General features: G+C 38.3%; 1 protein-coding gene across 1 annotated transcript in view; it reads left to right on the top strand.

Moving 5' to 3' along the window:
• The window catches only part of LOC306880580 (XK-related protein 6), a gene marked incomplete at both ends in the record, with an annotated part of 56,624 nt that extends 37,855 nt beyond the window's left edge, over window positions 1-18,769 (top strand). The window contains 2 exons of the mRNA XM_079434194.1: window positions 16,369-16,565; window positions 17,796-18,769. Of these exons, the coding sequence (XP_079290320.1) occupies window positions 16,369-16,565; window positions 17,796-18,769 (1,171 nt within the window). The remainder of the gene's footprint in view (window positions 1-16,368; window positions 16,566-17,795) is intronic.
• Between the last annotated feature and the right edge of the window lie 6,712 nt (window positions 18,770-25,481).

Below are 25,481 nucleotides of genomic sequence, written 5' to 3'. Positions count from 1 at the left end.
TAACATTGTTATCTGCAAGTACAGTTTTTTGAAAATATACTTTGAAGGTTTGATGTACACTACAAGCGCACACTCGGTCCAGTTAAGCACTCTTCTTTTTATATTAGTGTGGGGAGTTTTATATTAGTGTTGTTACGTTATCGGGACAGATCCAACATGCTAAGCTAACTTCTCTCTCCATTGTTGTTTCTTAGGTCTTAGACACATGTACACTTGCACATTGATTTTTTTTTTTTTATGATCTCTATCAATTTTTGCTCTCAGGCTAATTCTGTTTTAAGCCTTTTAAGCTTTGCTTAGCATCAGCTTTAACACTTTGTTACATTAGTTCACTGTGTGCAGCCAACACAACGCTCTATTTTGTATACTAGCAGTGATTAAGTGTGGCTGTCCGTCATAAAGGCTTTACTATTGGTCCAGACGCATACTTTATAATCATGTGTATATTTGATTGTGTAATGCTGTAAACATATCTGTAAGTACTAGCAATTTAAGGCCTTCTCAGGGTTTGTGATTCATTGTATCGTCCATCATAAAAGACTTGTAGGCTACTGCTCTGATACATGGAAACTTTCTGTACCCCACTGGGAAGCATTTACTGTTGCCATCATAGTGATGTAATGGGAGGCACTTTCTGGCTTTCTCCAGAGACGAACGGTCGGCTCTAAATCTGGCCCTGTCACACTTTCATAAAAGCTCAAATTTAATTTGCAGCCATTTGTGTGTTTCTCCCTCACAGTGAATATTACTGTGGCTATAAATACCTGAAATGCACAGGGACAGAGACGCTGCGCATAATCAAAGAGAACCTCAGCAGAGACAAATAATCTGAAGAGAGGGAAAGAGCCAACAGAGAGCGGTAAATAATGATTAGAACCAGGAATAGAAGGAAAATGGAATCATAAATCAATAGGGAACAGATAGTAAAGGAAAGAAAGGGATGCTGAGAAACTGGAGGAGCGTTCAGCAGGTGGTGTGGAGGACCTGAAGAAAGTGTCCCCCTCACCTCTGCTCAATGACTCATTTAGTGACTCATCGGTGTCCTGTCATACACACACACACACACACACACACACACACACACACAGCTCACACATCTCTCCAACCAATTAGCTGTATGTACTTCAAAAATATGCAAAACACCCAACATGGAGGCCATTTTAGCATACAGTAATATTCAAAAGTGCCAACAGTGCTTTTGTTAATACATGAAAGGCATGAAATGTGTCATTTCCAAGAGGCCTATAATACCTTTAGTGAGTGTTTTGTGATGTGAAAGAGAAAAATGTAAGCCTATTTTATGCTTTTATTAAGAGCCTTCTAAAAATTGGTCACTGGTAAAACTACTACAATGAAATATTTGCTACTATTATAAAATTTTGGGTACTTTAGGCCAGTGGTTTTTAGTCTTTTTGACCCCAAGACAATAATCGAAGGCCATACTTGTGCTGTAATAAAAATAAACAAAATATATGATGTCAGTTTAATGCTGTACATTTTTATTTTAGTGTTTTTAAGCATTTTTATTAGGATGAGTTATGTTAATAACTAAATTTAAATAATTTTAAGACTTCCTCCTAGACGTTTGGTTAAGCACTACTGTTCTAGAGATTAATTTTTATTGAAACTATTGAAACTTCTTTTCTTTTTGTTATATGGACACATTAAAATATGGTTATGTGTGGGAAACTTTTTGCCATGCCTTTTATACGTATATGAATTTAATAGTTTTTTACTCTTGCCCCAGACTCAGACATGTGTGATAAAAATCAATGTAAATAACACTTAAATATTAGAGAAATCAATATGAATATCACTTATGTAAATATCAGAGAAATAAATGAAAATATCACTTTTTTCATATCTGAATATTTTATTATGCATCATTTCCAGCTAATTTGTAATTTTTTTAGATTATAAAGTGTGTGTGTTTATATATATATATATATATATATATATATATATATATATATATATATATATATACGTGTGTGTGTGTGGGTGTGTGTGTGTGTGTGTATATATATATATATATATGTGCGTGTGTGTGTGTGTGTGTGTGTGTGTGTGTGTATATTTGTGTGTATATGAGTGTGTATGTACATACGTATATACACACACACACACAGATAATCGCATCCAAAATAGAAGTTTTTGTTTGCATAATACATGTGTGGGTTCTGTGTATAGTTATTATGTATATATAAATGCACACACATGCAGTACATATTTTGAAAATATTTACATGTATTTACATGTCTATATTTATATTCATACAATTTATATTATAAATAAATATTTAAATAAAAATAAAAAAAATTCTGAAATATATACATGCATGCATATATACACACACATGATATATACACACACATTCTAGCATGGAACTCTAGATGAAACTCCGATAGGTCTAACTCACTCTTATCTAATGACATCATCATCACATTGCACAGCTAATTGGTTCTCTCATATATCGGTAGCCAATGAGCTCGCTGCTCAACATTCAAATATATGACTAGCACTTACTGTAGCAGTTTGCAGTGTGCTTCAGAAACCCTCCACCTTCCCCAGCTCCACCTGTATAGATCTGCTACGAGGTGATTCATGTATGCTATATGGGGGTTATTTCATGTATGTTATATTTACAGCAGCAGTATTTCTTACATGCTCACAGCAGCATGTTGTGGATGCATTGGCAGTAGCAAGTCTCGGTACTTGCTCTGCCACCGCAGCAGCAGCAGCTTAGCAGATCTATTCCACCAAGACCAAATACATTAACATTGTCATGTACATTACCATGCCAATCCCTCCGAGAGTATATTTATATATATATTTATATATGTTTCTGGGTGACTGTGTATGAACAAGGCATTTGGAATGTGGTGGTGGAAATAACACTGGTGGAAACATTCATGGCAACAAAACAAAAAAAAATTATATGTCCACTTTTGGATATTGTTAGTAGACTAAGTGTAGTTGTCTCTGCACATCAAACTGGGACATTTGAACTAGATGGGTAGAGTATAGACTGTTTAGCTGAAGGGTAGCTCATCAAACTTGCTTGGTGGGAACAACCCTGCATCTCTTGAAAACGCTTTCTTTCTCAAAACAATGTGTGTTCTTCAAGCACTAGTTAATTAAGTGTGACCTGATGCACCACATGCCCCACTGAACCATTAGTCGTTAGCACCTGCGCGTGCGCATCAGGAAATGGTCTGTATCTGTGGTGCAGATGGGCAGACCCGCAGAGCACTCGGACGTGACCTGGAACGGTTCAGGCCAAGTACAGTCTAGCTAACGAGGCGTGAGCGAACGCTATGATCTCAGGCCTGATAATTCAAGGGGAGCCAGGTTTCAGACAAAAGGTCGAAAATATCTCAACGTGAGGGTCTTCAAGTGTAGCACATGCTGAGATTGTGGAAATTGTGAGGAAAAGACTGTAATCGAATTAGGTTTTCTGTGTGAGTGAAAGTTAAGGTTTAGGTGCTCAAATATACCACTTGACAAGTGCAGCTTTCTTTCCTGAGTTTAAGTATTTCTTATAGAAACAGAAAGTTGGGGTGGGACATATCAAAGGGCCCCTTTTATCATTTAAAAAAAAAAACAGACATTTTGTTCACATCACAGTTGTGAATGATGTTCTACTTGAATCAGAATCAGAATTAGCTTTATTGCCAGGTATGTTTGCACATACGAGGAATTTGTTTTAGTGACAGTAGCTCCACAGTGCGACAGAATGACAGTGACAGGACAGGACAGGACACAGATAATAAAAAAATAATGGACAAATATGCAAAAATGGACAATATGCAAAATAGCACAAACACAATATACAAAATAGACAATTTAGTATGTACAGGTATGTTAGGTGCAAATTTGAAATGTAATAAGTATGTGTGTTAAATAATAAATAAAAAGTACGATAGTATTGTGTGTTTCATGTTTATTGTTAAGAGTTCAAATGTTCATGATATGGATTGCCTGAGGGAAGAAACTGTTCCTATGTCTGGCTGTTCTGGTGCTCAGAGCTCTGTAGCGTCGACCAGACGGTAACAGTTCAAAGAGGGAGTGTGCTGGGTGTGAGGGGTCCAGAGTGATTTTGCCAGCCCTTTTGCTCACTCTGGATGAGTACAGTTCTTGGAGAGCGGGGAGGGTTGTACCAGTGATTCGCTCAGCAGTCCGGACTAACTTCTGTAGTTTTCTAAGGTCAGATTTGGTAGCTGAGCTGAACCAGACAGTTATAGAAGTGCAGAGGATGGATTCAATGATGGCAGAGTAGAACTGTTTCAGCAGCTCCTGTGGCAGGTTGAACTTCCTCAGCTGGCGAAAGAAGTACAACCTCTGCTGGGCCTTTTTGACAATAGAGTCGATGTGATTGTCCCACTTCAGGTCTTGAGAAATTGTGGTGCCCAGAAATCTGAATGACTCCACTCCAGTCACAGTGCTGTTCATGGTGGTGAGTGGGGGGAGTGCAGAGGGGTTTCTCCTGAAGTCCACGATCATCTCCACTGTTTCGAGCATGTTGAGCTCCAGGTTGTTAAGACTGCACCAGACAGCGAGCTCCTTAACCTCCTGTCTGTAAGCAGACTCGTCACCGTCCTGGATGAGGCCGATCAGTGTGGTGTCGTCTGCAAACTTCAGGAGCTTGACAGAGGGGTCTTTAGATGTGCAGTCGTTGGTGTAGAGGGAGAAGAGCAGTGGGGATAACACAGCCCTGAGGAGCTCCTGTGCTGATCATACGGGTGCTGGATGTGTATTTTCCCAGTCTCACTAGCTGCTGCCTGTCTGACAGGAAGCTGTTGATCCACTGACAGATGGAGGTGGGCACGGAAAGCTGAGTTAGTTTGGGCAGGAGGTCTGGAATGATAGTGTTAAAAGCCAAGCTGATGTCCACAAACAGGATCCTCACATAAGAACCTGGTCTGTCCAGGTGTTGCAGTATGTAATGCAGTTCCATGTTGACTGCATCATCCACAGACCTGTTTACTATGTAGGCAAATTGCAGGGGGTCCATTAAGGGTCCAGAGATGTTCTTCAGATAAGCCAAAACCAGTTTTTCAAATGACTTCATGACCACAGATGTTAGAGCCACAGGTCTGTAGTCGTTAAGTCCTGTTATCTTGAGTTTCTTTGGGATGGGGATGATGGCGGAGCGTTTGAAGCATGAGGGGACTTCACACAGCTCCTGTGATCTGTTTAAGATCTGTGTGAAGATGGGGGGAGCTGTCTGAGTTTAGCAGTGAACCATGGTTTGTTGTTGTTATAAGTTAGATGAGTCCTGGTAGGAATGCACATATCCTCACAGAAACTGATATAAGATGTTACAGTCTCTGTGTGCTCGTCCAGATCGTTTGCAGCAGCTTCAAAAACACTCCAATCAGTAAGGTCGAGACAGGCTTGTAAAACCTAATCTGTCTCATTAGTCCATCTCTTTACAGTCCTTAATACAGGCTTAACTGATTTCAGTTTCTGCCTGTAGGTCGGAATAAGATGAACCAAACAGTGATCAGAGAGTCCTAAAGCTGCCCGTGGGACAGAGTGATATGCGTCCTTTATAGTTGTGTAACAGTGATCCAGTATATTACTGTCTCTGGTGGGACATGTAACATGCTGTCTGTATTTTGGCAGTTCACGGGAGAGATTTGCTTTATTAAAGTCCCCTAGAATGATTAAAACAGAGTCTGGAATGTAGAAGCTCATGAGAATGAACGAGCAGAACTCCCGCGGCGAGTAGAAAGGTTTACAGTTGATAAAGTGTTTCTAGATCTGAACAGCACATCTTCTTTAACACTGTTACATCTGTACACCATCTCTCATTGATGTAGAAGCATGTCCCCCCGCCGCACGATTTCCCCGTTGATTCTGCACCGCGATCTGCTCTGATCAGCATGAAGTTAGGCAGATGAAGTGCGCTGTCCGGGATGGGTCCTTTCAGCCAGGTTTCCATGAAACATAGAGCAGCAGAGTTTGAAAAGTCCTTGTTAAACCGGGAAAGAGTTCGTCCGTTTTGTTGGGTAGAGAGCGGAGATTAGCCAGATGGATGCTAGGCAACGGCATTCGAAATCCACGCTGTCTGAGCTTCACGAGCACGCCGGCTCGCTTTCCCCGTCTGCGCTTCCTAAAGCGTCTAAACAGCGCCGCAGCTCTGCCGACTGCTATGTTCAGGAAACATCCGAATAATCGAAAACCGGTTGGAGATTTTGTGGTGTGTTCTGTCGAATATTCAGCAGTTCTTCCCTGGTGAAACTGATCATGTTTCACAAACAAAAAACAGGAAAAACTAACAAAAACACTAAAACAACTGGAGAGCCAAGCACAATGGCTGCCATGCGCAGCGCCATCTTGTCAGCATATCTTGTCTTGCTATTGCTTGTCAAAAGTAGATGATATTTGAATGAGGGGATATTCTCATTCCAGAGAGCATTTTATTGCACAAGAGTGCAAGAAATATTAAGACATATACCGGTAAATATTTGGTTTATTCCCCCAGAAGAGAAGGATTTTACTTTTTAAAGGTGCTGTATGTAATTTTTTGACTGTATACTGCTAAATCATTAAAATACTATAATATATTTGTAGATATTTAGGAAACATGCAAGCTCACCTATTTGTTTCTCTGAAAAACAATGCTACAGTCAGTTATTCAACTTTGAAATGTGTGTTCCATATCAGAATGTCTGTTTTTGTTTTGGTCTGTGTGATTCCGCCCACTGTCAATTTACCCAGTAATATTCAACACCCCTGGTTGCCAGTTGGTGGAAAAGACAGCATACTGCAGCCATGGAAGCGAGCAAGTGAACTGGGTCAGATGTCACTGATTCTACCTGACCTAAAGAGCTCCGGCATCCATCTAAAAAGCTCAGTGACCAGAGGCATATTAAAACATGGATAAATCAGTAAAATACAGTATAAGACTCATTGCCTTCCATTATCACTTGCGCTCGTTCCAGTTGTGTGTCCTCAATCTGGGATTGCGAGTGTTGAATCTGAGGAGGAGGCGGGAGAAACAATATTTTGAATTTGGACTGCAGTATCCATTTCAACCACTAACTGCTACGTTTCCATTGCAGATTTGTGTAAAACTTTTGCGATATTTTATAAATGTTGCTAAAAACTATTGCAAAATTAACCAAAGTTATGCGTCTAAAATGTATTTTTATCCTTTTGCGATAAGTCATGGTAGTGGATATTGGTAGGGTTGCGTATATCACAGCCACCACACTAGCCATTATTTTTAACTGAAGGAGACACTGCTTCGTTAGCGAAGCAGTGTGGAGAGACGCTTCTGGGACGCTTCTGAAATATGTCGCAGCCACTGAACTTCGTGTTGCAGCGCAGCTGGTATGAACACAAGCATTGCATTGATTAGAGTGGTTGTGATAATCTCCAGTGGGCGTTTTGTATGCCAAGTGACATGTAAATGCAAAACAAACGGTCTCCTTGGAGTTTTGCAAAATATTCTTTTTTTGAATTGCCTGAAAAACCACCTAATTTGAGCGTAAAAATGGTTTTGTGATATATGGGAGTTTTTGCAAAATTTATGCGTTTGCATTGGGCGAATTTTCAATTCGCAATTTCAATTTGCACAATTTGAAGGGTAATGGAAACTAAGCTATTATTACAGCACCTTTAAATGTGTGTATTTGCTAAAAGGTAAATTCGTCAAATTTGGGAATTCACTCAGTGTCAAAATTAATTATTATCCTTTAAAATTAAGATTAATTATCCTTAAAAAATAGTGCAGTTTTAATTTTGTGTTATCTCTGAACGTGTGTACTGTATCCACCTTATTTTAATGAATTGGTGCTACTATTTGTAACTTGAATGTGTGAGGCTTACAGTGTCAGATAATTTAGATGTACAAAAACAGTGTTTTGCTGCTTGGTATCACAAACTGTTACTTGTTATCATATTATTTTAATTCATTATCATAATCATAAACAGTGGATTGTATTTACTGCACTTTATTTTTATACTGTAGTTATTTATCTACAGTGGCTAATGAATTGGAAGTCTTGCACATTCATAGAACATAGCTTACTTGCAAAATATTAGCATATAAATGAGCTCAAAGCTAATACACATGAACTAAAAGCCCCAAAATTCTCATGCTGTCATTAGAAGTGCTAAATTGCAGAGAAGGATGCTTACATGGCTGCCAGTGAACTGAACTCTTTATTTGCTCTTCCCATTCAAGCCATTCAAGGAATCAGGATACAGAGAGCAGGCCAACAGCACACAAGTGGGCTTTCATGGGTTCACACTGCTGCAACATTTGAGGGGCATGTAAGTGTGGGGTGCAAGGAGCATACTGGTGGGTTTGTTTGTTAGCACCCCTGACATTTACCAGGCTAACAGAAAATGTCAGTGAATGCCAGATGTTAGCTCTGGTTATGATGCAGCTCTTGAAAAGCTTGAGCTATTGATCCATAGCCTCCCTCCCCTCACCCAATTCACGTCTCCTCTCACCCTGCCCCTTCACTTGCCTTTTCTCTCTCTCCTCCTCCTCTCCCTCTCTTCTCCTGCCCTGTGCGGAACAACCGACACCTGTCAAAGATCAGAAGTCATAGGTCTGAATAATGGATCTTAAGCACATTCAGGCTGAAACAGTCAACATTTGCTCTCATTCCTGGGTTCTGCTGGTATCGCTCAAGCTGTGTTCGGGCATGAGAAGAGCAGCCCTGTCTTACATGAGTGGGCTACATATCATACAGTAATGCAAGATAAATTATGTATGTTAAGGGCAAATGCTTTGAGCCCCACCTGAATCAGACAAGCCTCTGATGGAAAATCGGAGTTGACCTTCCCAGCTTTGACACACCATCTCACATTTTTTCTCCCCCAGAGAGTTGCTCTTTTATAAGTTTAGGGGGCTTAATGGAGTTATGGAGTTTTGTGTTTTTATTGAAATCTGACGTGATTGCAAGCTTTTGTGTGTCAATGATGTGACACTGCTTTTTTGTGTTAATTTAAAGGAATAAATCACCCAAAATGAAACCTCAGGCCATCCAAGATGTAGAAAAGTTTATTTCTTCATCGGAACAGATTCAGATCAATTTAGTATTACATCACTTACTCACTAATGGATCCTCTACAGTGAATGGGTGCCGTCAGAATGAGAGTTCAAACAGCTGATAAAAAATCACAATAATCCACAAGTAATCCACATGACTCCAGTCCATCAATTAATGTCCTGTCGATCACCTGTTGTCTTTTCACATCAAAATTCACCAACATTTTTGTTCAGAACAGTTTTGGACTGTTTTCACTTGTAAATGGTGCTTGACCTGTGCATATTTCTCTCCTGATTCAGACGAGACAAAATTTTCACTGGAGAAAGCAATTTTATGGATAGACTCGTATTTACAAAACATTAATTGGTGGACGATTTCTTGTGGATTGTGATATTTTTATCAGCTGTTTGGACGCTCATTCTGACGGCACCCATTCACTGCAGAGGATCCATTAATGAACAGTTGATGTAATGCTAAATTTATCCAAATCTGTTCCTAAGAAGAAACAAACTGAACAACATCTTGGATGGCCTGAGGTGGAGTACGTTTCAGCAAGTTTTGATTTTTCATTTAAACTGTTATTTTAAGTACATTAAAAATGATGTTCATACAGTGACTTGAATACGCCTCCTTACACCACATATTTATGAATTAATAATAATAATAATAATTTGTTAAGATTTTTTAAATAATGTTCATTAATATGTGAGGAAAATTATATATATATGTGTATATATATAGTTTTATTATTATATTTGATATAATATTTTATTATTATATTTGATATATATATATATATTTTATATATTATAAAAAAATTATCTAATACAAACACACACACACACAAAACCAACATATATATATTTTTTTTAAAAAGGACTGCCCAAGATTTATGATAGATGGTGTAACACTTTATGATAAGGTACTTTTTGTTGCATTAACTAAGAATGAACAATACATGTTACATTATATTAATCTAGTTAATAAAAAACTATTTATTTTAGTTAGTGTTAGCTCAGATCCATTAAATAATATTAAACTTGATTTTAATATATTAGTAAATGTTAAAATTAACACTAAGATTAATAAATGCTTTACAGGTATTTTTTATTGTTTGCTATTGACAATGTTAACTAATGTAACCTTATTGTAAAGTGTTACTTTTATTTACACTCCTTTATGTCATATATTATGGTTTCTAAAGGGGACACATGAGAAGTCTTTTTATCAGTAGATCTGAGAATCAGGAGAAAAGTCTCCATTTGCTCAAGATGTGATCTAATAAGTGTGGAAACAATGGAGATCTCATTTGTGATTTTCTTTCCTGCAGACAGGCTCCTTCCCTGGAACATTTTGCGTCACCTTCAGTCAGCTGATTGAATGATTGAGCGGTGAAATGGAGCTGAAACACTAGCTGTACAGTTTGAGATCCTCTCCTTGTTGAGGAAAATCTCGGCAAGTTACACCGTTCATCCTGTTGGCATTGTGACAGGTGAAACTCTGGTGAAACATCCTGTTCACTTTGCATTTTTCAGATGCATGTGCAGTTTTGCCACTTGTCCCCAGAAATCTGATTCATGCAGTGAAGTGGTAAATGGCCTCTGTGCATGATACATTCAGACATACAATGACAGCAGAATGAAGGTCTTTTCAATAAATTGACAGCCTTTCACACATGCACATCAAGCAATCTCTCTCATGTGCAGACAACCTTTATCTGTAGGTCATTTTGCAAGATTTAAGATTCATTTCTGAACATCAAGTTATGTACTTTATTTTTTTATTATTATTTTGCTGTTTTACTGTCTTGTAAGATCCTGTTTATTGAATGCTCATCTTTAGACACCCATAACTGGTTGCTCTTCGTTTGTTTTGTTTAGTTTTTGGATGTTTGGTCATTTAGATATTGTTGGTTAGTCTTGTTTAGTCACTGAATGTTGTTGACAAGTCTTCATTGGACATTGTTGGTTAGTCTTGTTTAGTCGTTGATCAGTCTTGTGTAGTCATTGGTAAATGGCTAGTCTTGTTTACTCATTGGTTGTTGATGATCAGTCTTGTTTAATCATAGATTTTTGTTGGTTAGTCTTGTTTACTCATTGGTGGTTGTTGGTCAGTTTTTTTTCAGTAATGAATTGATATTGGTTAGTCTTGAATCGGCATTGGTTGTTGCTGGTCAGTCTTGTGTAGTCGTTGGTCGTTGTTGGTTAGTCTTTTTTACTTATTTGTTGTTGTTGGTCAGCCTTGTTTAACCACAGATTATTGTTTTTAGTCTTATAAAGTCATTGGTTATTGTCAGTCAGTCTTGTTTAGGCTAATTATAGAATTTTGTTTTGCTATTGTTTACTCACTGGTTGTTGTTATCAGTCATTCTTTTTTATTTATGGGTTGTTGGTTTTATTGTTTAGTAATTGGTTGTTGTTGGTCAGTCGTAGTCACTGGTTTTTGTTGTTCAGTCTTTACTCATTAGTTGTTGTTGGTCAGTCTTTTTATTCATGGATTGTTGGTTATTTTTGTTTAGTCATAGATTGTTGTTGGTTATTCTTCTTTAGTCATTTGTTGCTGTTCATTTAGTCTTCTTATCTTATACCCCTAGAATATATTTATATGGCGAATGCGATTTCACACGTTGAAAAAAGTGCAACATGTTCCTGGATCAACATCCTTTGTTTTCCTGGATCAGCATCCAATAAACTTTGTTTATTAAGTGTACATTTTATTCTTTGCTGACTGAGTTTTGGGAGTCTTTTTCATTTATGTCTAGAGTCCTTGGTCAAGCCTCATCTATCTAGTCGAGTTCTGCTTTTTTATGGTTTTTGTTTACTACTTTCACATTCTCAATAACACTGTACGTGGGTCTTCAGTTTCATCATAGCGTCCGTTTGTTATACAAACACTGACTGCGTGGACATATCTTGAGGGGATTTACAGGCATAAAATCCTCAGATAATGTTAAATAAAACCGAGAGAATAAACTTGTTTCTGTAACATTTTGTGCTGAGATATGTTGCAGCACAGGCTGTTTTGAGGAATTAACTTTCACAAAGAAGCATAATGTGCTTTGCCTGTGTGCACAAGAATGTCTTTTTGTTGCTGTTGTTAGTGATGTTTGCCACCAAACGTTACTCCTACTTTTACGTAATTACCGGCTCCTGTTGAAGCCATTAAGCTTTGCAACCAATGCAAAGATGATTATAGTTGTAATTAGCTTCATGAGAGCAGCAAGCAGCAGAGAGAGATTACGCTCCATTCAAAACACATTCCGGTGAACGATTCTAAAGGCACGCTTGCTTCAAAAAAGCATGTGATTCCCAAGAGTCATTGAGACAAGCTGTCATTTTCTGAAGAACCTGCAAATGTGCAAGAAACAATAGTTACAGTATACAGTCCTCATAAGACAATTAGGCCATTAGAGAAAAATTGATGGACAGTCTCGACGGGACGTTAAAATCAACAACAACAAACACAACAAAAAAAATCTAAATAGTTCTTTGTAGTTTCTCAATATGTATTCCTGTTTTTCTTCAGAATGATTTTTGATTAGCTGTATACAATATAACTTGAAGAACATGTCACCAAAAATTTCTAAAAAAAAAGAACTAATGAACTAATAGCTATTTAGGCTACTACGTAATGTTTACCATTAGCTAAATAGTTATTTGTAGTAAAACCGTGGTTAATTTTTGTAAGGGATGAGCCGGCTATTGTAGCTAGTTTATAATGTTCACTAATAGCCAAATAGATATTCAGGATAGTTAATATTGCTCACTAGCTATTGGCTAAATAGCTGTTGTTGCTAGTTCATGCTGACTTTCAATATATAAAATACCTGAAACCATCACTTGTCATGGTGTAACTACAGTACTTGTAAGGGGGTGAACATGAAAATGAGTTTCACACCAATTTTGGTTTTCTGGAGCAGACAGCATCTGTGAAACTATTGTGTGTGTGACTGTAGAGCAGCTGTAGCCATGTTCTGTACTTAATGTGTACATTAAACATGAGAGCAGATGTAGCAGTGTTCAGTTGGTGTGTAAACAGAGCGGGAGAACTCACCCGCTCTCAGTGTATAGGTAGCTCCAAGCAGATGGCACAGTTATGGCAGCTAGTGAAGTGAAGTCACAGCAACTTCAAGCAGCAGCTGCCCCTTTCATGCTGATATAGGACCTGCTGCTGAGTTTTTACATTCAAAATCCATACCTGAAACAGTAAAAATGAGATTTTGTAGATTTCAGTGTAATGTACGCAGCTTTCAGAGCTCGGTGGTACAGAGAGAGGTGGAGAGGAGGGAGACGGGGTGCACTTACAGACGTGTGGATGAGTAAACCATGAAGAACATATTGGGTGAACAGAATGGCTAAAGCAGACATGAAAGAAACATAGAGCTGAGATGGCAGGAGATTATGCTCGTCAACATTGTTATGGACTGGAGCCAAGGAGGTGGGACGGCATCTGTGAATAACTTTGAAGTTTGTGCATAAATGTGTGTGTTTCCCATCAGTCCTTTCACTGTACTGTGTATTACACTGCTTTCTGTGTAACAAAGATTTGAAGTGCACAAAAATGCATGTCATTTGGACCCATGATTTATACCTAAATGCTTATAATATTTTCAAACAAGTTTGAATAGATGATGTGTTTTGTAAAGAAGTCGTTGCAACCTCAGAATGAAAAAATACAAAGGTTGGCTTTATTTTTTTAATTGCTACATCTCACAATTTTTGCTTTATTTATTTTTTTATTTTGGATTTACTTCTTGTAAATGCAGCTTTATTTGCAACTTAATCTTAAGGGGAAATGTAACTATATTAGTTGGTAATTTTGTACGACTTTGTTCGAATATCTAAAAACAAAACTTTTTTTGAGAAAATGCATGAAAGACCACCCATAAATCTAAACCTCACAGGGATGAAAGCAGATCATATTACACACAAATGATATTGTAAAAATTCATAACAAGTCGGCACCAAATTGCCATAATGTAAAATAGTTATGAATTGACATAAGTGTGTGTTATTTCTTATAACTGCAGTTTTATATCTCTCAATTGCAGCTTTATTTTGTAACTTTGACTTTGTATCTCACAATTTACTTTGTATCTCACAAAGTTGCGTGGCCTAGTTGTTTTTTGGAATACAAAATATATAAACATATAATTCAAAAACAAGGATAAAACTACTATAATCAGATCAACAAACAATAGTATGACATTATTATTTTACATTAATCTGAATAATTACCTAGGCCTACATATAAAATATATAGCATGTATTTATGTATTTATTTGGTATCTGTAGAGTCTATCACAGAGACAGATGTGCTTTCTCAAAACAGCTATTTAATGATATCTGTCAGGTAGTAGGGACATTTTATGTGTATTGGGAAAAATAGCTTGAAGCACCTTTAAGTAACTGAATGTCTACGATTTTACAGATTGTGTTTTACAGCCTATTTTACATAACAGTAAAGTGAACCCTCTAGTGGTGTAGTCATATCAATACACTTTTTTTTAGGAGGCAGTTTCATTTTCTCAGATACTGGGCCTATGAGTCCCATTAACTTCCTGTTGGCCTCAAAGTCTCAGTCCTGTTATTATGGCAGAATGTAATTTTCTCCTCTCAGCTCCTAAGTTCTTAAAGTATCTCAGCTTCTCTCATGAAAGCATCGTAATTGAGCTTTTGGTAAGAAATGAGAGAGAAATGTGTGCCTTACAATAAATAAAGTGTGACTCCATGGTGTTGAGCTCTAGAAGATCATCCAAGCTCAAGATCACAGATAATCAATCCTTGACAGTCGCGCGCTGTCTCCATCCCTGCCTAGACAGGCGCCTGTCGGCCACTGTCCCCAATGGTATAGTGGTGTCTTTAACACAGGATGAGAAGAGATAGGGCAAGATTAGCAGTCTGTATGTTTGCTGGAATAACCATCCACTTCCAGTTATCACGCACTACTGATTACACAACAAAACCACATAGAATCAATCCTAATGAACATGTTATTTAATGTTGGATGTTTGGGAGCAAAAAGTATTTTTTGATTTTTGCTCCACCAGTGGAAATAATTTCAAACGAAGTCACAGCAGAATCAACTGTCGTGTCTCTGAGCAACACAGTAGTGGGATTTTGTTCTGGAATGAAGCGGTGTTGTTAAATGAATCAGTTGAGTGACTGATTCAAATGACTCACTAACAAAGACAGTGACTGTGCCTGAAAGCTTAGGCAGCTGACTTGTTACCTCATTGCCCTATCAGGCAATGACTTTGCAGGCAGCATTTGCGCATGACTGATTTCAGACAGACTTCTGAGCATAATGGTTTAATAATAAATGTGAATAAGTGTATATGTAATCACTACAATACTAATTTCTCCCTTAAATTATGAAAAAGGAAAAAGTTGGCCAAAAACATACATTTACACACAAACTGACCACCAACCACACTTTTACAATGCATTTAACTTTTTCACACAGTTGTCATGGAATAGAAAATCTTAGTAGAAAGGATGTGAGGTGATCATTGGATTCAGATGTGCCTTGTTGCCTACCTACCTCTGTATGCTGCCTGCAGAGGTGGCATTTTTCAGCTTTTTTTAAGTCCTTTTTTTTTTTTTTTTTCTTAAGGAATCAGTGTTGTTGAATGAATCGGTGAAGTGAATGATACAGATGACGAATAATTCAGTTACAGTTACCTGAGTGAATCGATTGAGTTAATAATTCAAATGACTCCCTAATAATGACAAGCACTTGTTGCCACCTACTAGTAATGATGTAACCTGTAGAATGAATAATTGAAAAATGCCCACCGATAATACACATACTCTGGTCTGGCACAAGCATAGACAAGTGAAGTTATAGAAAAAAGAGTGAGACATTCTAGCAGAGTGTGTCAGATTGTGTTTGAAAGTAGTTGTAGTTTGCCTTAGCTATCTCAGTCACAAAACTGCGTGCAAAAATGTGACAAAAACAGCAAAGTGCATTTTCACACCACACCATTAGAATGGTAGATTGTTACAAGAAAAGCTACACTACTAGGAAAGCAGCTGAGCTGCTGTCACACTTTTAAAAAAATTAAAAGTAGCAGCATTGCTACTTTTAGTTCCTCCCCAACACAACACTGGTTTGAAGAATACAAATATGCCACAAGGTCATAATCTCATAGAGAATGTATATCCATGATGGATATGTGATATCAATCTGGTTAACTGATCCCTCCCCTTGTTTTCTTCTTCTCTGTTTCCCTTTTTTGTTTACTGTAATTTTATATCTATATCTGAAATGTAATCTGTGTAATTCCTTCTCTGTATATTCCAGCTTTATACTATATCTCCTTTCCTTCTCTTCTGCATCTGCATCTCTGCAGGTACATCAGAACAATGTATCTTGGAATCCAGAGCCGCAGACAAAAGGAGAACCAGCGACGCTTCTACTGGGCCATGATGTACGAGTATGCCGATGTCAACATGCTCCGTCTATTGGAGACATTTCTGGAAAGTGCTCCACAACTGGTTCTCCAGCTCTGCATCATGATCCAGAAGAACCGGGCAGAAACGCTGCAGTGTAAGAAGTGCTTCTAGGCTCTGTACTGAGACCAATGACATTTCGAACAGTACTGCTTATGTGTGTCAATGATGAATGTTTTTGGATGTGTAAATTTCACTGGGATAACTCTGAAACCTTGGCAAGAAGAATGTGACACAATTTATACCTTTCAGAAGATATATTTACTCATGATTTCATATTTTGTAATTGTGGTATAGCATAGCATTATAGGTTAATAATTTCAGTTGTGAGAGTTGTTTCAAATTGATTGTTGGTGATTTGTCACATGAATTGCATGCTCTAGCAACATTTCCTGATTAGAAATGCTACTGGAAATGTACCTTTAATTTTTTATGAGTGCAACTCAAGGCTCTGTAACAACAAGATGCATGGCCAAAATTTGCAGTTAGGTTAGCTTTCAAGTATATAACAGTATATAACAGTATATGCCCAACTGGATCTCAAAGCTTTGTGTTGTATTAATTTATCTTTCAAAAAACTGGACACATCATGGCAAATCTATACTGTGCATCTGGAAAAAAGCTGACTTGTGGATGAATCTGAGAATAAGGCCCTCCCTGGCTGAGACTTTTTGAATGATCAACTGTGTTTGTGGGGAGCATGTTTTTTTTCTGCTGTGCAGCAGATAATCTGAGCCGTAAGACCATTTCTTACATTTGAGGTGACAGCACTGCCAGCAGTGCAGATGCCTTTATGAACATGAAGTCTGAGCTCAGCAGGATGAATGTTAAACGTCTTTGAAAAAAGATATATATAGAACAAGAAAAAGGTGTGTTTTGGAAAATGGCTCAGAAAAATGGTAGGCAGGTGTTGTGGAAATGATAAGACAATGATTGATGCTGTTTGTATGTGTTAGCGTGCTTTTCATTAGCATTACTGGATACAGACAGTTTATGTTATTCATCACAGTACATAATGCATTGTGATTTTGTTCTTTTTTGACACACAGAAAATTTCCAAAGATTGCAGTGTGTTAGAATAACAGACAGATTAGGACCTGGAATTTGAAACACGCTTTAATGTGTTCATTGTGGTACTGACACTTGTCCATTTATCATCTTAAAGGGATAGTTCACCCAAAAATAAAAATTACCCTATGATTTACTCACATTACAATTACAATACAATTAAAAAAAAAAAAAGATATTCATATTAATTCCAACTATAAACAAGCTACGACACTTTGCAAATTGAATAAGAATAATTGTATGTCTCTCTGTTGTCCAGGTGTGTCGGCGGTCGCGTCTCTCCTCTCTCTTTCCTGGGTTCTGGCCTCGTATCACAAGCTTCTGCGTGATTCCCGCGACGACCAAAAGAGCATGAGCTACCGGGGAGCGTTGGTGCATCTTCTGTGGCGTTTCTTCACCATTTCTTCTCGGGCGTTATCTTTCGCCCTCTTTGCCTCAGTTTTCCATATCTACTTTGGCATTTTTGTGGTGCTGCACTGGTGTGCCATGGCCTTCTGGGTAATCCACGGAGGCACCGACTTCTGTATGTCCAAGTGGGAGGAGGTGCTATTCAACATGGTGGTAGGTGTGGTCTACGTCTTCTGCTGGTTTAACGTCAAGGAGGGAAGGACCCGATTCCGCATGGTGGTTTATTATTCGCTGGTGCTGGTTGAAAATACCATCCTTACTGCTCTGTGGTACACCTACAGAGACCCGGTCACTACTGACTCCTACGCTGCATCCGCCCTTTGCGGCGTCTTCCTGTGCTTTGCCTCTGGAGTGGCCTGCATGGTCCTCTACTACGGGGTTCTGCATCCCATGGGGCCCCGGCTGAGGGTGCTAGCCAGTTCCTGCTGTGCTGAGCTGCTCTGGGGCCTCCCCTTACCACCCGAGGCTGAGCCCATGGCTCCCACTCCGGGGCCTCGGGGCTCCCAAGCCACCCCGACTAGGGGGATGGCTTCAGGAGACTACAGCGAGCCAGAGGAGGCCGCCACAGACACTTGTCTGCCAGTGTTCCAGGTGAGATCCACAGAGCCCACTGATGCAGCGGGTCGGCCCATTCCCCCCGAGGGGCCCCTCATCAAGATCGACATGCCCAGGAAGCGCTACCCAGCCTGGGATGCTCACTTTGTTGACCGACGTTTGCGGCGGACCATAAACATCCTCCAGTACATCAGCCCCAATGCAGTGGGCATCAGGTACAGGGATGGACCCCTCCTCTACGAGCTGCTCCAGTACGAGTCCTCCCTGTGAAGGTGCGCGATGCCGCTCTTTCTCTACTCTCATGCCCTCTCTGGTTCTCCACTTCCCTTGGTGCTTTTTCTTCAGAGTTTTTATTTAGTTGTGCTCTCAACTAAATATAAGAGTGCTATAAGAGTGCATCTAAAAGAGTCTAAACAGAGAATATTCAACATATATTTTGACTAACACAGTGTAGAGTTGGAGAACAAAAAGTCCGAAATACAACATTCCCTAGATTGGGTTACTATGGTGTGAATGTTCGGCTAATGTGTATGTTTGATGGTGTTTGTGGCCCTGTCGCCTCTGACATGTGCATGATGGGAATGATGGAGGAACATAGTCTTTAGCATCCTCATTCTGATTTTGCGTTTACCATTTTGTGCCTACGTTTTTTCCCAGACAGTTGTTGTGACAACTGATCTTAAAGATGGCAAATGAGTCAATATTAGCTAGACACTAAAAAGCACATTTAATTGTCAAAAAAAGCACACAATGCCCCTCTCCTTTTCTCCTTTGATAAAGGGGGAAGAGGCTTGAAATTGTTAGGAAAGTGCACCAAAAAGGTACAATCGTTTTTTTCAAATAAAATGCAATGATGTCATGTAGAAATTGGTGTTAAATTTTGGTGACGGCCTACCATATTACACTGCCACTACTATTTTGATCATCAAGGGCCTTAATATTTATCTTAACATGTCTTTTCCTACTGAATCTCACTAGTGATGTGATATCTTCAGCTCTATAATCTGAGGGAGTTGAATATTTGAATTTTTTACATATGGCCCACTATTTTTTTTAACCCATCTATAGTATGTGAGAGTGCATTTTATGACTGCTATGTCTAAATAAATGGGACATATATTCTTATATACTCTACCGTTCAAAAGTTTGCGCTTAGTAAGCAAAAAGGATGCATTAAATTAACAAAATAAAATAAACAGTACAACTTTTCTGTTCTGTTTAAAGAATAATGTAATTACTTTACTTTCTCAAATTTTATTCATCAAAGAATCCTAAAAAATGTACCATGGTTTCCACAAAAATATTAAGCAGCATGAATGCTTTCCATATTATTAATAAGAAATGTTTCTTGAGCACTAAAGTCATCATATTAGAATGATTTCTGAAGGATTATTTGACATTGAAAACTAGAGTAATGACTGCTATACTAACGTCTAAAATATACCCAAAACTTTTAAACGATAGTGCATATGATTATTATATTGTTTTTAATACGGCCCACTGATATATTTTTAACCCATTTATATTACATGTGAGTGCAACTGAGGAAAGCTAGAAAGAATAAATAGGACATATTTCCTTAAATAAGTCCTTCCATAAACACACACTCACAAAAACTAAATAATAATACTCTGTTAAACATATTTTGTCATATAATTTACAAAATGTGCTTTATGTAATTTAACATGTAAATTAATTGGTTTTAGTCTAGGAAAATATTAATATGACTAAACAAATCTTAATGAAATGGGTTACATCAAAGTTATTTTTGAGGGTTAAATGGGTGAGAAAACTGATCTTTAAAGTAACAACTGCTTGTTACCATTTTTACAGTGTAATAATGAACAGAAATATTTGTGGTGTGTGGTGCTCAACTCTAACCTTTAGTACTCCTCCATCATTCCCTGTACTAAATTGCATTTTTCTGTCCACTTAAACCTTTTCTTTAGAAAAAGGCTAATGGTTTCTCAAAAGGTGAAGAACCTTGACAAATTTACACGTGTAAATGGTATACCATTCACATTCAAAATGTACTATACTCATATTTGATAAGAGAAAAAGGTTCTTTATTTGAATTGTGCAATATTTTTTTGAAAATGTACTTTGAAATGATTGGAGAAAAAGGTGTTGCTTTTGCCTGAAATTAGCTAAGTTTATACACCACCATCGAATGCATGCCAAGGTTGCACATATTGAGGATTAACTGGGTTGCCAGGTGCCAACCAACGAATGAGGATTTCTAATGTGCAAAATGATTGAATTAAATGTCCCATTTTATGTTTTGTTTTTTTATATATATCAGGGGTCGGCAAGTAAGTTTGGCATTGGGCCAAAACCCATTTTCGCCACTAGATGGCGGGCCAGAACATAGTCAAAGGATAATTTAAGATATTAATTGATGAAAAATGCAACCAGAATTGCCTGTGACTGACTGTTACAGTGTATTTTGAAACCGGTAGTGAACTGTTACTCTGTGTAAAATCCTACGACAGTCATTAACAAAAAGCCACATATGTGTGGCGGTGTCCGAACAGATGATGTGAGCGGAGCGGAGCATCAACAATTTCCCCTCCGCGCTCCGAGCATTTAAATAATCAATCCGCTCCCGCTCCACTCCGAGCTCACTAGCTGGGTTTCCATCACCCTGTTTTAATACGCATTTTGAAATATCGCATGAGAAACGCGTGATGTAAAATGCCAAATTTCGAATACAAATCCCTTAATTGGCAAAAAAAAAAAATTACGCTCGCTTGAGGTGGTTTTCTCACTTGTGTGAAAAAGGGTTAATGCGATTAAAGGGAGATGGAAACGCATTTTGCGAACAACTTCCTCCAAGCGCATCAAAAAAGTCATGTGACTTTGCGCTATAAGACGGGATAACTTGACTAGCAGCGGACTGATCTCGTTCCACAGCATCTGAAATGTTGTTATGGTCGTTCTGAAATGCAGCAAAGTCTGTCATCAAAGTATTTCTGTATAATTGTCCTACACGACCGTATTCCCTCACAGCAGCATTCACCTCCGAAAGCAATGACAGCATTTATTGTGTTTCGTCTGCTCGCTCTGAAGCGCAATTAATTTTTCATATATGAAAATGATTATATTCAGTAGCTTAATCTAGTTTTCTATTGGCTATTTAGAGCCAGTTTACCAGGAAATTACGATTTTGTTCTCTTTGACTCGTTGGATGGAAACGGTGCTCGTTCGCAAATATTTTATGCGATATTCCAATTTTGCGCATAAGTTAAATTCGCAACTTTGGATGGAAACCCGGCTACTGATATCAGAAACACCGCTCTGCGTCTAAAGTATTTCAGTATGTTTGAAATATCACAGTTCTATACCCGTTTCCACCACTGAATAAAAAAAAAGGTTATTGCGACTTTTTATCTCACAATTCTGACTTTTTTTCGCAGAATTGTGAGATAAACTCGCAATTGCCAGTTATAAAGTCAGAATTGCGAGTTAGGCCTAAAGTCCAGTTTTGAGGGGGGAAAAGACTGATATGTTCCCAGAATTGCGAGTTTATATCTCAGAATTATGACTTTTTAACTCGCAATTGTGAGTTTATATCACGCAATTCTGAGAGAAAAAAAAGTCAGCTGTCAGCTGAAAATATTCAGAAATAAATTCCTTGAGAACTATAACTCCCGCTCATGTCCACTGCAGTCATAGCCTTCACATTCTTTCTGATTTGAGTGATCCTTTTCCTATCCTTTTCACTTTTGGCCCGCGGGCTGCCTGTTGCCGACCACTGCTATATATGGTGCACTTAAAACAAACCTGAGGGTTGCCTCTACAAAAAGCCACTTGTTTACCTCCAATCCTGAGGTTATTTCCCCCTGATTTTATCAATTCAATTGAGAATGAATGAATTGCTCTGTGAGGGCTGAGGTAATTGTGTTGTTCTGACACTTTGTTTAGCATCCAGGTGAGATAAGTGCAGACATTAACATGGGATGCCAAGTTTCACCGCATAGGCTGCTACAAACCTCATTTGTGCCTGCTGAAATTTTCCAAGCAGACTTCAGATCGGTTGTAGTTGATGAGGTGGAGGGTTTTATTTGCCAGGGATGGAAAAGAACATGGGGATAGACAATAGCTATCAGTGAATGTGTGTATTCATGTGTGTGTATGCTTGTGACTTTGGTTTGTAGGTCTTACCTCTTCAGCTCCATCCTTGGTTGCTGCTCTGACCCCTCCACCCCTCTCATGCGAGTGGTATCTGGGATATTCGGATGCAAAGACTATGTTTCAAGATAACAACTTGGATTTATAACCTGGCCAAAGGGAACGGGGGACGGGCAGGCGATTTCATGCAATTCTTATTCCAAAACATCAATATTCCGTAACCCTTGCAATATCAGGTTTTCAGTTTAAGCTACAAAACGAAACAGTTCCGTTTCCTGTTCCCTGTTCCCTTCCAGTGCCTAAAAAGTCACCGATATTCCACTTCTGTAGGTGCTTGGCACATTGATGCACTGTTGTTTGCTGGGATATCACCAACCCTGTTACGCTAAGACGTGTACGGCGACTACTCGTTTTTACGGTTGCGTGACTCGGCTGCCTGGCATCCCATGATACGTTCATAGTCCAATTACAGAATCGGTAACTGTTAACGCACTTGAGGTAAGACAGTCCAGTTGATATTTTCAACTACACTGTGATATTTTCTTCTATTATTCCACTAGCATGTGTAGTGACCAACATCGCCACGTTTGATCAGATATAGGGTGGGATTTGCAACAAATCCAACCCTGTACAACATGCATATAATTCCGAATTGGTTCATTTTAGATTACTGCCTTACTAGTCAAACAAGTTACACATCAGATTAGCTGAAATTGAAGTCATACCGCCATTTGTAGATGTGGAGGGTGGGATGGGTAAGTGGGACCAGTCTCTAATATATGATTCTTTGTGGTGCCTTGTCTTTTTGGGTGCTTCTGTGTAGCCATGGCAGCCAGTGCAGCAAACAACAATGCCAGTGTCTATATTCATTCATTCATATTTCGCTCAGTACTGTAACAAGCCAGTCAATTTTGTCCCGTATACCCACACTGGAAGTGCTCTCTGGGTAAATCTTTGCAAAACGAAATGATCTGCTTATTACAACTTAAAGGCAATACTTAACATCTACTTGAATGTTGGGTTCCACGCTTTTCCTGAAAATGAAATACACAGACCGGTTCCATTCGACTATTCTCGAGGGTTTCGTTTATGTCTGGATGCGAAAAAGGAATGAGATTTGGTTTGTTTGGGTACTAAATGACAGTTATGATGAAGTTAGCAATTTATTTAATGATTGTTAATGTACTTCTGTCTATGCCTTCCTCTGTCTTGCAAAACGAATGAGCTGTAGTGCCAACAAGTTAATCTTTACTCTCTGTCGTTTGTCTTGTGAACAAAAATGTCTAGCCAAATGGATTTATGCCTGCAAAAAAAAAAGAAGAAAAAAAAAAAGAAAAATTGTGTGTTGACCAATAAGAATAGAAGAAGTGGGGTACGTAAACATGGTGCTCACTGGGTCGAATATTTTAACTAAAACCTGAGATGGCATTGGACACATTTTTAAAGGCCTCTAGTGCTGAACCATCTTCAGACTGCTTCTACATCCTTTGGATTCTTAGCATGCCCGCAAAATGCATCCTATGGTGACCCCTCCAACACACGTGCATGTTTTCTTCAATGCAACGTCCCACCCATCGCTCCAGGGTTCTCTACACGCTCATCAAATCCAGTTCTGTACAGTGGTTCAGCAACTGATATAGAGCCAAAAGTTCTGATGATGAAACAACCACAAAACGGTGCATTTTTGTTTCTTGACCTGGTGCTTATCAACATATTCTAAAGGTGCTACCACAAATGTGGACCGCAGGATCCCTGTTGTGGCTCACTAAGCACGGTCTAATAGACCTGCCTCTTTAAGCTCACGGACACTTTCCTCTCTGGAAGAACAAGCACCTCAACACAGTTTACAGCCAAACATCTCTCTTTGAAATATGGTGCCATTTATTATGTTTCAAGCTGTACAAAGAAGCATTGGTGCAGCAAATATGTTTATTTTTTACTTCTTCCCCGAATTTCTGTTTATTTTTATGTATATTTGTTTTTAAAAAATATGTTTAGGTGTTTAGAATCTGCACTAGGATTTCTCGTAAGAGAAAAAAAAAAAGATGAAAATGCATCATTTTGACATTCATCTATACAGGCCTAAAAGTACTACTGGTAAAAAGGGATCGCTAAACATAATAAGGTGATTGCTGTGTTGTATATTCCTGTCATCTCTATGTCCTAAACCTATGTGTATTTCTTCTGTTATTGTAGATCTGGCTGTATATTTTGTTGGAAAATGATCTTATTAATGATTATGGTTGTCAGATGAATTGCTGCTGATTTTAGAGTTGTTATCCATGCTGTTGGACACGGGTAAATTACCTGTAAAACAGATTGTGTTAGATCGTCATTGTATTTCTCACATGGGGTGTTAAAGAAAGAAGGCACAAAGTTAAGCAAATTATTTGCTACTATCTGTAACATTTCTTTTTTCATAACTGACTGTACTTATTACTTATGTTGAGAAAAAAAAAGATTTATTTGATGTTGTCAAATACAAATGAAAGTAAATTGTTTTGTTTGATTGCCATTATTTGAGAACAAAACTGATGTCTAGTAATGCATTAGACCTTATTTTTGGGAAGATATACTAATACCGACAACATATGGTGCTACGGTTGATTTTGTAAACTTTGGTTTTTAGGTGAAAAAGGGAATATATTGACAAAAAAGAATATGTTGAGCCTTACTGTAGATCTATATATGAGACTGTTCATCACTGAAGACTGGAAAAATAAGTATAGTATTTGAAAGTGAGTACATATATACAACACTGTATGCTTTATGTTTATGCAGAATTTGCCCAATGACAGATCAAAGTGGTTATATACTAATGTATATGTTCAGATGTGTATGTGAATGTATA

Source organism: Barbus barbus (assembly GCF_936440315.1).
Source record: "Barbus barbus genome assembly, chromosome: 14".
In the NCBI taxonomy this organism is placed as follows: Eukaryota; Metazoa; Chordata; class Actinopteri; order Cypriniformes; family Cyprinidae; genus Barbus; species Barbus barbus.
Note: the sequence above shows the minus strand (reverse complement) of the source record. Positions and strands in the feature narration are given on the sequence as shown.